Here is a 14,906-nt window from a genome sequence, read left to right as displayed (position 1 = left end):
TTTGAGTGTGGCAGTGGGGATTGGGTTCCAATATCACTCTTTGTTCCGAGTGGCTGTAAAATCCAGCGCAAAGTTAATGGAATCTGCGAATGCACTACGATTCCGTGCTCCTGCTAATGTAGTATTATTTTAGGATAATACGCCTCATTACGACCAAAGTTGTTCGGAGCTTCAGATATTTCTTCTTCTTTTTTTTTTTTTTCTTGTGTTTTTTTTTACCTTGTTGGTAACCTAATGTAGCAGCCGGCTATAAAAACTTGATAGTTAATATTTAAAATTCTAAATTCAAAATATAATTATTTTATATTTACAAATAAATTTAATTGATACCATTTTCTCTCTTAGAAAAACATTTCTCTTGTATTAAAGGGAAACATAAGTTCCTTGCTGCTGCTGCTGCTGCTGCTATTAGTACTGGTGTTTATTAATATTCTTACGACTGCTGTAAATAGCTGTGAGCACTGAGCACCATTCCGCGCATTCTAGAAGACATCGTTAGCATGACTCGTAATTTACTTGTTTGGTAGCAGAAACAGTAAAAACCAGTTACAACTTTCCATACTACAGGATCGAGGAAAACCCTTCCTTTTTTATCTTCCTTTATTTTTTTTTTCCTTATTTTCTTTTGGAGAGGTTTGATCTGCTCTACCACTACTACTAGTAGTACCACACCAGCTCCAAAACCTAAATCGAACAGAACCCCCAGGAAAAAAGAAAAGAAAAGAAAAAAGCAAAATTAAATATATATAATAATAACAAAGAACAATTCAGGAGGAGGAGGGTGTGATCACGAGTTGCAGTTGCAGTTGCTGTTGATGTTGATGTTGATGCTGATGGTGTGGGTGATAGGGGGCGCGGCAGGTGGGGCAGGAGGCGCGGGCGGCGAGCCAGGCGTCGACGCAGGGGCCGTGGAAGGCGTGGCCGCACGCCGCCAGCACGCGCACGCGCTCCCCCTCCGCGAACTCCGAGAGGCAGACTGCGCACTCCGCCGACGCCGCGGACGAGAACGCCACCAGAGGCGGCGCAGGGGCGGCGGCGGCGGCGGAGGGGGACTTGGGGGGTTGTCGGGGTCGGCGGCGGAGGCGGAGGCGGAGGAGGAGGCGGGCGGAGGCGTGGAGGGAGAAGGCGAGGAGCGCGGCGCAGAGCAGGACGACGAGCACCGTCGCCATGTTCACGTCGAACTCCTTCCCGCTCGAGTACGGCCCCCACTTGCTGCTCCTGCTGCTGCTGCTGCTGCTGCTGCTGCTGCTCATGCTCAGAGGTGGAGACGAAGACGACGACGAGGACGAAGACGAGGTGTTGGTGTTGGTGTTGGTGTTGGTGTGGCTCGGAGTCATGGTGTTGGTGCGCTCGTGTGGGGAAGGTGTGTTTGATGCGTGGGCTATAATTAAGCTCTTCTCTTCTCTTCTCTTCTCTCCTCTTCTCTCCTCAGGGTGTGGGGAGAGAGGAGGGGCTCTGGCCTTTTGGGGCGTTTAAGTGAGGTGGCTTTCAGTGGGAAGTAACTCTACCAGAATTTCTTTTTTCTTTTTTTTTTTTTTTGCTTTTTTATCTCTCTCTTTCTCTCTCTCTCTCTCTCTCTCTCGAACTTTGTACACGTTATATGTGCAACGACCCACTTACTAATACTAATAATTTATTAATTTAAAATATTTAAATTTAGTTGCTATTATTATTAAAATTTTTATTTTGTATAATTTTTAATTATAACTAATTTTTAATTATAACTTTTTGGCTATCATATGTCCGAGATATAGGGTTCCTATGACATGACGAATGCAGAGTTCAATTTTTAGGGCCCGTTTGTTTTGGTGTAAGTGAAGTGATGGAACTCACTTTCGTTATTTGTTTTTATGTAAGTGAAAAATATAATATAATTCAAGTTACGTTAGAGCTCCACTTCACCTACTCTCGACTTCCGGCTCTAAAGTACCGAACTCGACTTCCACCACACTCAACCTTCTCTAAACAATTTATTAAACAGTAAAACCTAAACTCTACTTTCTTTATAATGGATTAGAATTACCTTATTTATAATAAATTAAAATTATCTTCAAATAATAATAAAAAATTCAATTATATAATAGGTTAAATTTTATAGTGATAAATTTATTACTATATTTAGGAGATAATGGAATCCACTTACTTACATCAAAACAAACAACGGAACTCAAAAAATTAATTTTACCAGCACCAAGTTACATCAAAACAAACAGTAGAAGTGATTGAATTTAACTTTTAGTGGTACGAGTTACGTCAAAACAAACAACAAAAAAATAATCACACTTCAAGGAAACTCAAACACCACTACACTTGACTTACGTTGAATCTACAAATTCGCCAATCCAAACGCCCCAGAGAAAATGTAAGGACGGCATCGTCTCCTCTTTCTCTGCCTCCGTCGGTGCCCAGGGTCACGGAGGAGGTAGAGGAGATGACGAGAGTTTCAGAGAGGGAAAAAAAGAAAAGAATAAAGAATAAAAATATTTTAGTCAGTATACTGAAAATTCAGATCCAATCTGTAAAATTTAAAATACTGGTCCGTTTGAGCAAAAATACAAAATTGTCAGATTTTTTATGCGAATTGACCTTTTTTTTTTTTTATTCCTTATATCACTTGAAGTTATAATTTTGGATGGTAATTTACTGTCTAGTTAAAAGTTCTTGATGCAGCTAAACAATGGAAATTTCTTTTATAGGTTAGATGGTAAACTATAATCCAGCTAAACTACAAAATAATTAGTTATTTGTGCAGCAAATTTTAATGTTTTAAATTAATAAAAATACTTCAAAATCTGATTGTCTCATCGTGTAGGTAAATTTACTATCTAAATGAATGAAACCATAGCATATTTTTTATTTCTCAAAAACAAATAAACTAATAAAAATAATAATGCTCATGCATGCCAATGAGTGTAAAGCTATTTCATTTTTAGACGCAAGTCTTAAAGTTTTTCTTCACTTGCAGTAGTATTCGAATATCAAAATGTGAACATCTCAATCTCGGAACGAATCTAACATATCTTGTGATTTGGAGAAGGGAATTCGGAGATCTATTTATTCGATTTTAGACCGATTTGAAAGCTTTTGCCCCAAAATAGAATCTCTGAAACAAAACTTCAGTGGGACAGTTCTGATAAAACACCGTTATATTCACAATTTATTATTTAAATTTATATAAAATCTAAAGCTATACAAACAGCAGATTAAATAGTTTTATAATATTTCTAATGAAATAAATGTCGTCCCCACCAATTCGAATTCTAGTACTTGATTCACATTTAAAGCTAAGTTTATTTCTAAATGAATTAAACGAAACGAATAACATATTATCTATCTCTAGAAAAAAATAGTTTTATATTATGAATCGTCGTCCCCACCAATTATGTCTTCGCTTTTCAAAATTAATAGCCTTGGCCTTGGTGGTGGCGAGATTTGAGAGGTTTGCATATCTAGATGATCATTTGAAAAGTGCTTTTCACCAGCCAAAGCTCTAATTAGCTGCTCCTGAATACTAGTAGTAAAAATTACACTTCACCTTGTAATGCTTCCTCACCTGATATTTCTCATCAAAGCAATTGAAAGTGGAGTACAACTCAGCTGAAAAGGTTCAATACCAAAAAATGAAAAATAAAGCTTATTTTAAAGCAGTTGTTATCAAGAGAAACATATTTAGCATATAAAAATGCAAATTAGATAAAATTTTAACGGTTCTAATTAATCTTTAATGCTTTGTTTAAATAGAGAGATCAGGGGGGAAAATAAGGGAATACAAAAGAAAAGAGAAAATTAAAGAAAAATATAATTTTATTTCTAATTATTTGGATGAAGTATTTATACTTTCCATATCTCTACATTTTTGAAGAGGAAAAATAAAAGTTATTAATTTTCTCCCTGTATATTTCCATTTAAATGATAGGAAATAATTTTCTCTGATAACTTTTTTTTTCAATCTCATTTTGTCTCTGTCCAAATAAATTTTATTCTTTACTTTGTTAGTTAATAATTCATTGGAGCCTAAGCAAGTTATTAGAGATCTAATTAGTCCCCAAATTTAAGCAAGCCTCACGTAATCAGCTTCAATTTCCAACAAGCACATGTTTTAATAGAAGGAAACGGGAACCCATGGCTAAGTTATTTAACATCCCTGGCCCCATTAATTACTCTAGTTGCATGCACGCCTCTTATTAATTTAACTATCATTATTCCCAGCTCCCAATAATATCAAATGATGACATTTTATTTTAAAAAAAAAATTGATATAGCAAAATGTTATTTTTAGAAATGCCAAAATAAACACATTATATTTAGTCACAATTTAATTTTTGAAAAAACTTCAAAAACTCTCCATGTGGTTTCGTAGTTTCTCACCTTGCCCCCCTGTGGTTTAAAGTGTATCAATTTGCCCCCTATGGTTTCGTTTTTATCTTTTCGGTAGCTTTTTTGTTAATATTTCATTAAATTATATACAAAAAACTTCATATATCCATCTAGATTTATCAAATATTCACTTTAGTACCCTTTAATTTTAACTTTATCACTGATTTAAGAAAAAAAAATAAAATTGATAAGAAAAAGAGAAAAAAAAAATCACAGGGGGGCAAATTGATACATTTTAAACCACAGGGGGGTAAAGTGAAAAACTACAAAATCACAGGGGGTTTTTTTAAAGTTTTCTCTCAATTTTTTTTTATTCTGTCAATATCAAAAATAATTTAGACAAATCTTAATCCCACACAATATCTTAAAGCGTAGAACATTCATAATTAGTTGTGTCTATGTGTGACTCACAGATGCAGTTGAATTAGGCCACAATTCAGCCAATGAACACACTAGGTACATTTTTATATTTAGCATTATTTTATGTATTTACCGAACGTAATAAAATTCAATATATCTGATCTGTGTATAGTAACATATTTTCTGTAAAGCGGAGCCATCCCGCGAGAGAGTCTTGTGAACAATTGTGGCTAATTATTCGGAAGGAGGACCACTGTGCATCAACACTGCAGCTTTTGCATTAGTAAACAGGGGAATAAAAGGGTGAGCTCCTTTTGTGGTCCCTGCAGTTGTTTTTAGCGCGAAACAGACGCATCCTTATTTCGATCTCTTTCGTGCATGCCCTAGGGAATAGAGAAAAAGAGATTAAGAAAATTGTGAAAAATTATTGTCTACACTAGATGTATCATCTATTCGTGCGTTTATATATATGCACCACACTCAAATATGTACATTGTGGATCACATTAGTTATTTAAAAAAATCGATATGTAGAAAAAAGGCCAAAGACTTTATAGATTGAAAGGTACATGAGAGATAGAGTTTGAACGTCTACAATATTAATACAGAGTGAAAAAATTTAGAATTTGTTTTAATACCATATCATCTAAAAAATTGACAAAATATAAATAACTGCAGGTGTAAGTACAGTGAGTGTTTTCTATACGCTAGGTTTGGGCAATAATTCTCAAGAAAAAGCCAAAAAAAGAAAGAGAAAAGAAAAAAAAAAAAAAACAACGGCTAAGAAATGAGCTCAGCGCTTATCCTGTGCGCAAGACGTACGCATTTTTTTATTGCACAAAAAGCGTATGCATACACGGACGAAGAGGTTGCATGGTGGTGTCATATTTTGCATGCGCTCGGTTGAGGCGCTTGCGTTAGCTTCTGTTGTTGCTTTGTGAGATTTATGGGCTGGTTTTGATCCTTTTCCCTTTGCAGCGGCGTGGTGAGTGGCCCTGCCTTGTTTTTTTCTTTTTTTTTTTTTTCTTTTCCGTGTCCTTTTTCTTTATTTGTTTAGGCATATTATATTATTGCTGTGGGCACCAAGACACAGTTCGGATGGGAGGTAAATGGGGCCGAAATGCTTTGAATTTCTTAAAAATTTAATTTATAAATTGTTGATATATTGGTGATATATCTTATTATCCAATACATCCATTGAAAATAGATCTGAATAATTAATTAGTCTTAACATTTCGTTCATGCAAATGATTATTAGTAGATATTAGATAAATCAAACGGTGGATACAAGAGTCAAACTCAAAACATCATAAAATAAAACTGGTATTTTATCATTCAGAAAATTAATTTAATAGATAAAAGATGGCCAATTTGCATAAAAAATCCACTTATTTTGGACTTTTGCAAAACCGGGCCACCTTTTTCGTTTTTGCAAATTCGGTCCGCTTTTTTAGCAAACTGACCAAAATACCCTTATTACTTTTTCTCTTTCCTCTTTCTCTCTCCTCTTCGTTTCTGTCGTTCTTTTTTTTTTTTCTCGCAGGAAAAAAAGAGGCGGATCGGACCGTCGCCTCCCTCCTCACCCTCCTTCTTCACCGTTGCCTCCCTCCTCACCCTTTCTCCACCGCCTGCGACCCTCCTCCTCTCCCCCGCCGCCGCCGCCAAGCCCACCCTCACCGTCGTCTTCGTCGCCATCGCCGAGCCCACGGCCATGGCGGCGGCGGCCCCATGGCCGCCGTCACCGTCGTCTCCGTCGCGAGGCCCTCGCTCGGCCGCGGTCGTCAGTCGCTGTTTCAGCGGGCGGGGAGGAAAAGAGCTGCAGAGTTCGTCGCCGGCGGCATGCGGAGCCGAAAGGACCTGCGATTGGCTCCCGGCGAACGCCGTCGACGCGTCCGGCGTCTGGCCTGCTGCACTCGGCCATCCGCGCCAAGGCCGCCGGACCTCGTCCGCTGTGCTGGAGTTCCGGCCGCCGACGTCGCCAGCCCGAGGCCGCTGGCCGACGACGCCGCCTTGAGGCCGCTGGCAAGGCCGGCGAGGGGAGGTGGCCTGATCGCGGGCTGCTCCTGGCGCGGGACGCGCAGGCCGCGGTGGGCGTTCGCGCGGGGGCCGGTGCACGCAGCAGGCGGCGCGGCGGGCACGCAAGGCGCGCTGCGGCCTTACTTCTTCTTCTTTCTTAACATAGTGTAATGCCAGTGCACCATTACCCATTATGGTGTAATTTCATAGGTGTAATGGTGTAATGGTCCACCATTAGTGTAATGGTGCACATTGCACATTACATATTAATGTGTAATGGTGCATTGGTGTTAATGCGTGTAATGGTTGCAATGGTGACACCATTAGTGTAATTGTCGCTGCACCATTGCACATTACATATTAAATGGTGTAATGGAATGCACCATTAATGCGTTTTGTAATGATGCAAATGGTGCACCATTACACCATTAATGGGCGTTGGGCTTGCGACGGTAACTCGGACGACAGACCGGTGACCGGTGACGGAGACGCGGTGGGGGCGTGGTGACGAAACGGCTCAGCAAGGGGCAGTGACGATGGCGATTGGAGGGTGACGAGGCAGGTCGGCAGGGGCGGGCGTGCGGCTCGGCGACGACGACGGCGACGGAGACGACGTTGGGGGTCGGGCCGCCGGCGTGCGGCGGGGAGAGAGAGAGGGCTCCTGGCGGACGCGAGCTTCGGCGCGGCGGCGTTCGGCTTGTGGGCGGAGGAGTGAGGACGCGGAGCTTTGCGACGGGACTTGAGGAGGCGACGGCGGAGGTGAAGGAGGGGCTTGAGGACGGACGAGAGAAAGAAGAGGCAGAGACCGCGCGTGGGGGTGCTGGGCTCGGCGCGGCGGCGGGAAGAGGAGGAGGGGCTCGGCGGCGGGCTCGAAAAAAGAACGAAAAAAAAAAATAACGGAAGAAACGAAGAGGAGAGAGAAAGAGGAAAGAGAAAAAGTAATAAGGGTATTTTGGTCAGTTTACTGAAAAAACGGACCGAATCTGCAAAAACGAAAAAAGTGACCCGATTTTGCAAAAGCCCAAAATAAGTGGATTTTTTATGCAAAAAGGCCATAAAAGATTTGGATTAATTGTTTTTAATATATTCACGTGACATTCTTTTATATCATCAATGCCAACAACACATTTCCAACACACAACAACAATAATATGAAGAATCTGGAGCAATACTTTTATTTAGATTCTGAATTTTAAAATTTTTATTATAAAATTTTAAAAGTGCGGTGTATGAGATGTATTTATACACCCGGTGCGGGCAAAATCTCCCACTCGCAAGTATTGTAGTGTTTGAAGGCCTGTTAAGAAGAAAAAAACTTGGGCTTCAGTTAAGCTTTTGGGCCAAATCCATATACCCTTGTGAGACTAAAATATTAAAGCATTTTTAGGCCCATAGAGTAAGCGGGGGCCCATGGCCCATTAATCGTTACATGAGATCAAATGGAAAGATCATTAAATCAAAACCATGTTTATTAAAAAAAAAAACTCACCTGCACCGACAACATAGCATATATGATTTAAGATCTCTTACAACAAGACAAAAATTCTGCAATCTAAGTTAATTAAATATTTCAGTCGCACATTGCTAATTAATTGATTTATTTGCAGCGTAAATAAAATATTAATGGCCAGTTAATGGGATGTTTTTCTTCGAAATTTCATAATTCTTTATTTTACAGATAAGTAAATTTTAAAATAAAGAAAAAGTATTTTTAGTGAAATCTTACTTTGTATATACAAACTAAATCGACAGAAAATATTTTCCGGTGAGAAAAATATTTTAAAAAGTTTACAATGTCAAAACTAATTTTAAAAATTTTATTTTAAGAAATAAAAAAAAATAACCTGCCAAAAGTAATTAAGTCGAAAATAATTAGCTGGGAGCATTTTGAGGCTAGTCACTCTCCGCAAATTCCTCTCCTTGCAGCTTCTTGGGTTTCCTCCTTGGACCAAATCTAACCCAAAGAGCACATTTTTTTTTAACTTTATTTTATGTTTTTTTTAAAAAAAATTCAGAAATAGAGAGGGGATCAATGCAATAAGATCGAGTTTTCTCGGAATTTTACTTACAATTGTAATTAGTAGTTTGTTTTTAAGGTTCTCTTTTACACACCAAGAACACCATGAATTATTACCAAAAGAGAGAGAAAAAAGAAAACAAGGAGAAAAAGGAAAAGTTGAGAGGGAAGTAAGTGGGGAGGCATCTTAGTCAGGTACTGTGTCATGTACTCATGTTGGCCTTTATTATTAGTGTTTCTCCTTCTTTATTCTTCGTTGGTAAACATGTAGAGAGACCCCTCAACTATTAGATTATTTAGCAATAGGTATCTGAACTTGTATTTTTTGTGTTTTGTTTTATGGACATTTCTTTAATTTTTGTTTGTTTTGATTGATTTACTTTTAGTCAATTTAGTTAGAAATTTTGATAAGTTAATCTGTAGTTTTCTAAGATTTTATGATTTGAAGTACCTTTTTAGCTGCAAAAAGTGCTAAATTTATTCAAAAATTTATGACCAGTATGGTTTTCAAACTCTTAATAGAAAAAATTAAGGGATCACTCCAAAATAGCGTGTAATTTGAGTGGGGTCTCCATACATTTTTGACCTTTATTATTGTTTATTATTATATAATTATATATCTTTATCGTATGTACTACCGTGTGAGGAACGACATGGGTCTCTTTTTGCACAAGTGCTTTGGACTTTTCTCTCTTTTTTTTTNTGGGGGCGGTTTTTTTTTTTTTTTTTTTCCTTACTTCCTATCTTATTTATTGAAGGAAATGGACATGTTGGTCTCTTTTGATTACCTCCATTGATGAACACTTAACCCTTCTTCTGATACAATAGGTAACGAGGTAAGTAGTTTTTTTTTTTTTCTTTCTTTTTTGTACTCATGCAATTGTCTCAAAGCTTTTTACCTTATTATGGTAAAATGTTTCTTAGTGTGTGGGATTTAGTGCTTTGTTTTTCCCTCTACAGATGCACCTTTGGTTCTCCCTAGTGCTTGGTGAATCTTTTTTCCCACTTTTTTCTCTTCTTTGTTCCAAGCTATGTCATGAAGAGTAACCCACCCATCCTACTCTGCTTTGGGCCTCTACACTTTACTCTTCTTAGCTTTAAGATAGATGATGATCATTTCCTGTGGGTTTAAGGATTGCAAACAAATGGGTCACCTACTTCTCGTTTTTGTTCACTACTGATGGGTCTCTGCCACTGTTTCAGATGCATTTATTTCCCCCTTTGCATCCATTCATGTGTTTTACCCCTCTCACACATTAAAGTTCATAAATAAACACATCAAGATCTCACTCTGCACTCTCTTATCAGACAAATGAAGCCGAAAGTTTCAAAATTTTCCTAGTTCTGGTATCCAGATTCCATTCACCATCTATTTTATCAATTAATTTTAACTCTATTTCGATGTGATCACTTTGATAGTTCACAGCAGGGGCAAATGGCGAAGGATTACCCGGGATCTCCGAAAGCCCAGCAATTGTTGGAATCGAAGAAGCAGCGGCTCGCCTACATCTTGGCGGTGAGCGGGCTCTGCGTCGTGTTCTACATCCTCGGCGCATGGCAAAACTCCGCCGCCGCACCCAAAACCCCCACCACATCCACCACCATTTCCAAAATTGGCTGCGACTCCTCCCACCCGCTCCCCAATTCGCACTCCCAGCCCGCGCCATCTTTATCATCCTCCTCTTTTATAGCTTCTGAGCCGATGCTCGATTTCGAGGCCCACCACCAGCTGGCCCTCGACGATTCCGCGGCCTCGGCCGGGACGTTCCCGGCCTGCGCTCTCAACTTCAGTGAGTATACCCCGTGCCAGGACCGCACCCGGGGCCGGCGGTTCGACCGAGCAATGCTCGCTTACCGGGAGCGGCATTGCCCGGACAAGGATGAGCTCATCCGGTGCCTCGTGCCGGCCCCCCACGGGTACAAGGCCCCGTTTAAGTGGCCGCAGAGTAGGGATTACGCTTGGTATGACAACATTCCTCACAAGGAGCTTAGCATTGAGAAGGCCATTCAGAATTGGATCCAGGTCGAGGGCGACCGGTTCCGGTTTCCCGGCGGCGGGACAATGTTCCCGCGGGGGGCCGACGCGTACATTGATGACATAAATGAGCTCATTCCTTTAACCAAGGGGAATATTAGAACTGCACTTGATACTGGATGCGGAGTAAGATCATCAATCATCGTCCCTTTGTGTATATATAGATATAGATTGTGATCTATTTGTGTAAATTCTAATAAGGTGTTGGGTGTTGTTTTGTCTTTCGGAGGTTGCTAGCTGGGGAGCTTATTTGCTGAAGAGAGATATCATAACAATGTCGTTTGCGCCGAGGGACACGCACGAGGCGCAGGTGCAGTTTGCTTTGGAGAGAGGAGTGCCGGCAATGATCGGAGTGATGGCCACGCAGAGGATGCCGTATCCGGCTAGAGCTTTCGACATGGCTCATTGTTCGCGGTGTCTAATTCCTTGGCATGCTTATGGTAAGTTCTTTTGTGCTCTTGGTAAAGTCGGTACATTTGTTATCTGAATTTTCGTATTAAATCAAACTAAACCAATATTTACATTTCTTCTTTCGTAAGTGTTCCTTAGGCAATGTATATAGGGTAAGATGTAGGTTTTCAATACTTCTGAGGGAATTTTGGATAGCTATATATATACATATATATATATATATATATGTATTGTGCTTTTCCCTTCATTATACGAGAAAGGTACACTTTACAGGAAATCTCATTTAGAGCTTCTTCAGAATTTGTGGTTAGAAAGTTTAAGACGATCAACTTCATTTGTGTTTTATTGGCTGTTTCCTACTGTAGTGTGATCATAGGAGAGTAGAAGAAAACTAGGGAATATGAAATGTTTAACATACCTTTCGACATGCCCATGTCCTTTCCATCAGATGGACTGTACCTTATTGAGGTCGATAGACTTTTAAGGCCGGGAGGCTATTGGATTCTGTCGGGCCCTCCGATCAATTGGAAGAAGTATTGGAGAGGTTGGGAGAGGACCAAAGAAGATCTAAAGGAAGAGCAAGACAAGATCGAGGATGTCGCGACGCGCCTGTGCTGGAAGAAGGTGATCGAGAAGGAGGATCTCTCGGTTTGGCAGAAGCCCATCAACCACGCCGATTGCATTAAGAGCAGAAAGGTCTATAAAACCCCTCACATCTGCAAGAACGACAACGCTGATGCCGCCTGGTATGGAAAATTCGCACATGATTTTGTCCGTCTTTAGTAATGTAAACACCTTAAACTAGAATCAGCCTATTTCTCAATGGATTGATGGGCTTGATAGGTACAAGAAGATGGAAGCTTGCATAACTCCGCTGCCGGACGTGGACAGTGAGGAAGAAGTTGCGGGTGGGGAGTTGAAGAAATGGCCAGATAGGGCGTTCTCCGTCCCGCCAAGAATAACTAGAGGCTCTATTCCAGGGATAAACGCAAAGAAATTCGAAGATGACAGCAAGATGTGGAACGAGAGGGTGGCACACTACAAGCGGATTGTTGCCCCTCTATCTCAAGGGCAGTATAGGAATGTGATGGACATGAATGCAAACCTGGGCGGATTCGCGGCTGCCATGAATAAGTTTCCGGTCTGGGTAATGAACGTGGTACCTGCCAATTCGAACCACGACACACTTGGTCTGATATATGAACGTGGGTTCATTGGCACATACCAGGACTGGTGTGAAGCTTTCTCGACGTATCCAAGGACTTATGATCTCATTCATGCAGACAATGTGTTTAGCATTTATCAGGACAGGTATGCAAACAGTTTCTTTGTGCCGTACTGATCAGTTTCTGTGCCTAATCTAAGATTTATTTGCTAACTTAGCTGTTAATTGAGTAGGCATTTGATTAGATAATTCTAGAACATAATGTAATGTTGTCACTCTTCGGTCTGCTTGAATGTTGATAAGCAAAGCACTTCAAATCAATTCATTTGATGCATCATTTTGTACTCCATTAATCATATAACTGAAAATTGACATCCTCGACATGCAACTAGTCCTGATGAATTCACTGATCTTTGCGATTTTTAAACTCGTGCATGTACTTTATCATCCACCCTCCTCTCGGGGCAAGGCACTAAAGCTACTCAAGAAACTAGTTTTTATATAAAGCAAATGCTCAACAAAATGATTGCGGGGCTCCTTTTGGATAAGAAAAGCAAACTTTATACTTGTTGTATTCCGTTTCTTTTTTTTCCTCTGAGCACATGCATTTGTACTTCTCGGAGTGATTCATCTTTATATTTAACGATCTTCTAACTAATCTCATCAAGACGCACTCTTAAGCTTACTGAATAATCTTAAGTTTACTTAATTTGGTGTTTTTACCCTGACCTTTGAATCCATTTACCTTTGCGAGGATCTCAGTATTTTGAATATTCATAGGTGCGACATCACATACATACTCTTGGAGATGGATAGGATATTGAGGCCGGAGGGAACGGCCATAATCCGCGACACGGTCGAGGTCCTGACTAAAGTTAAGAGCATAACAGATGGAATGAGATGGAAGAGTCATATCTCAGACCACGAAAACGGCCCTTTCAACCCCGAGAAAATCCTCGTAGCCGTTAAGAGCTACTGGACTGCGGAGGCCTCCACAGAGCAGTAGCAGTCGACGCTTTTCATCGCCCGGAGTATCTTCTTTGCTATTATTGCTATCCAACATTGAAGCAATTTTGCCGTTGATGTGTAGCATTAGATTATCTATTTTCTTACGTGCCCGTCCTTTCTTCGCCTTCGAACTTTCGCCTCGATTCGATGTATCTAATTCTTTGAGACTCCCTTGTAAGAAAGGGAGCTTTGAAACGGTGAGGTGTGAGTGGGTTAGTGAGATACTAAAATAGCCGCGGAACACGGAGCTTTGGGACTTGTTGTTTGTGCTCATCATGATCAATACGAGTATTAATTTATGCAGTAATTGAGACGTGTATGTGAGCCTCTGCTCCTTCTCATATGTTGCACTACTCAATCCTGCAAATGATGATGTGTTTTTTTGGTGGATCGAAACCTGAGCTTTTGGTTTCTTCAACTGATTCATTCTGACTCGTGGATTTTTTATTTCACTCGATCCGATGTGATCCGACTTAGTCATTTGCGACACGGTGGAGATTAAATGGCCAAAAACTAAAGCTTTTCAAGCCAGGTCGGGTTTCGACCAAGTAAACACTACAACAAAATTAAATTATAACGATACATTTTTGGAATACTTTTGTAAAAGTGTCTTATTTATACCAAATTTTTTTTAAAATTTCTAGTAAGGCCTAAATATAAAGTCTAATCCAACAAAAAATAAAAGGTTACTTTACTCAATCCACCCTAACCAGCCCATTCAGCCCGATTACAAATAGAAAAGGAAAAGAAAAAAAAAAAAATCGATCACCATTTTTTCTTCTCCCCTCACTCAATCCATTGAAATCCTAGACGAAGAGCCCCTTGCTCTCTTCCTCCTCCGCGCCGCAACCGACAAGGTAGGGTTCCGGCGGTTGCTAAATGCTTAAATAAATATATAAATTAGCAGCATTCTTTTTAGATTATACTGACACTCTTAAACTGTCACTATATACCTAGCGATCTCACATATAGCAACACTTTTTAAAAATGTCGGTAATTTAGCCAACAATATTTTTTTTAACCTATACCAACATTTAAGAGTGTCGCTATACACCATTTTTATTGTAGTGAAATTTAATCAGATCCAAAATGAGGCTTAGGAGTCTGCATTCAAAAAAGAATAAATAAAAAATAAAACAATATGAAGCATCCCGGGTTCTGCATGGTCCAGTGACCATGGAACCAAACGAAGTAGATATTTCTCATGATTAAAGGTTTTTTTTTTAGAAAAAGGTAGTAAGCTACCCGCTTCATTCACTAACTAATATGAACTGGGCGTACATGATGGAAGCAGCTAAGGCCTCCAAGAAAAGGCAAGGCGAGGAAAGAAAAGAAGATAGTGCAAAAAGATTACAAAAGCAAGAGGAATGTGGGGAAGGGTAGAAAAAGATAGGGAGTTAGCAGTTTACTGTCGCAGCACGTTCCGGTCGCTCATCAGAAGGTTGATCTGTTCTAGTGACCGGGTAGCGTTCGTCGATACTGCCCGGAACACGGAGTTGTTTCTATCCGTCCAGACCA

The 14,906-nt window shown here is 40.1% G+C and overlaps 2 protein-coding genes across 11 annotated transcripts; one reads left to right on the top strand and one right to left on the bottom strand.

Moving 5' to 3' along the window:
* On the bottom strand, positions 481-1,543 carry LOC109713819 (RING-H2 finger protein ATL79-like). The gene has a single exon (XM_020238049.1). The coding sequence runs from the start codon at positions 1,335-1,337 to the stop codon at positions 768-770; it is 570 nt and encodes a 189-aa protein (XP_020093638.1). The 5' UTR covers positions 1,338-1,543; the 3' UTR covers positions 481-767.
* Positions 8,857-13,695, top strand: LOC109714252 (probable methyltransferase PMT18). Of its 10 annotated transcripts, XM_020238785.1 has the most exons (7): positions 8,857-8,964; positions 9,528-9,605; positions 10,199-10,930; positions 11,034-11,244; positions 11,664-11,961; positions 12,059-12,526; positions 13,143-13,695. In XM_020238785.1, the coding sequence occupies exons 3-7, from the start codon at positions 10,205-10,207 to the stop codon at positions 13,384-13,386; spliced, it is 1,947 nt and encodes a 648-aa protein (XP_020094374.1). In that variant the 5' UTR covers positions 8,857-8,964; positions 9,528-9,605; positions 10,199-10,204; the 3' UTR covers positions 13,387-13,695. The 10 variants fall into 10 exon arrangements, with proteins under 10 accessions (XP_020094374.1, XP_020094377.1, XP_020094375.1 ...); XM_020238788.1 differs by lacking the exon at positions 8,857-8,964 and having other exon boundaries at positions 9,495-9,605; positions 10,196-10,930; XM_020238786.1 differs by lacking the exon at positions 8,857-8,964 and having other exon boundaries at positions 9,495-9,605; positions 10,189-10,930.

Source organism: Ananas comosus, linkage group 8, assembly GCF_001540865.1.
Source record: "Ananas comosus cultivar F153 linkage group 8, ASM154086v1, whole genome shotgun sequence".
NCBI lineage: Eukaryota > Viridiplantae > Streptophyta > Magnoliopsida > Poales > Bromeliaceae > Ananas > Ananas comosus.
Note: the sequence above shows the minus strand (reverse complement) of the source record. Positions and strands in the feature narration are given on the sequence as shown.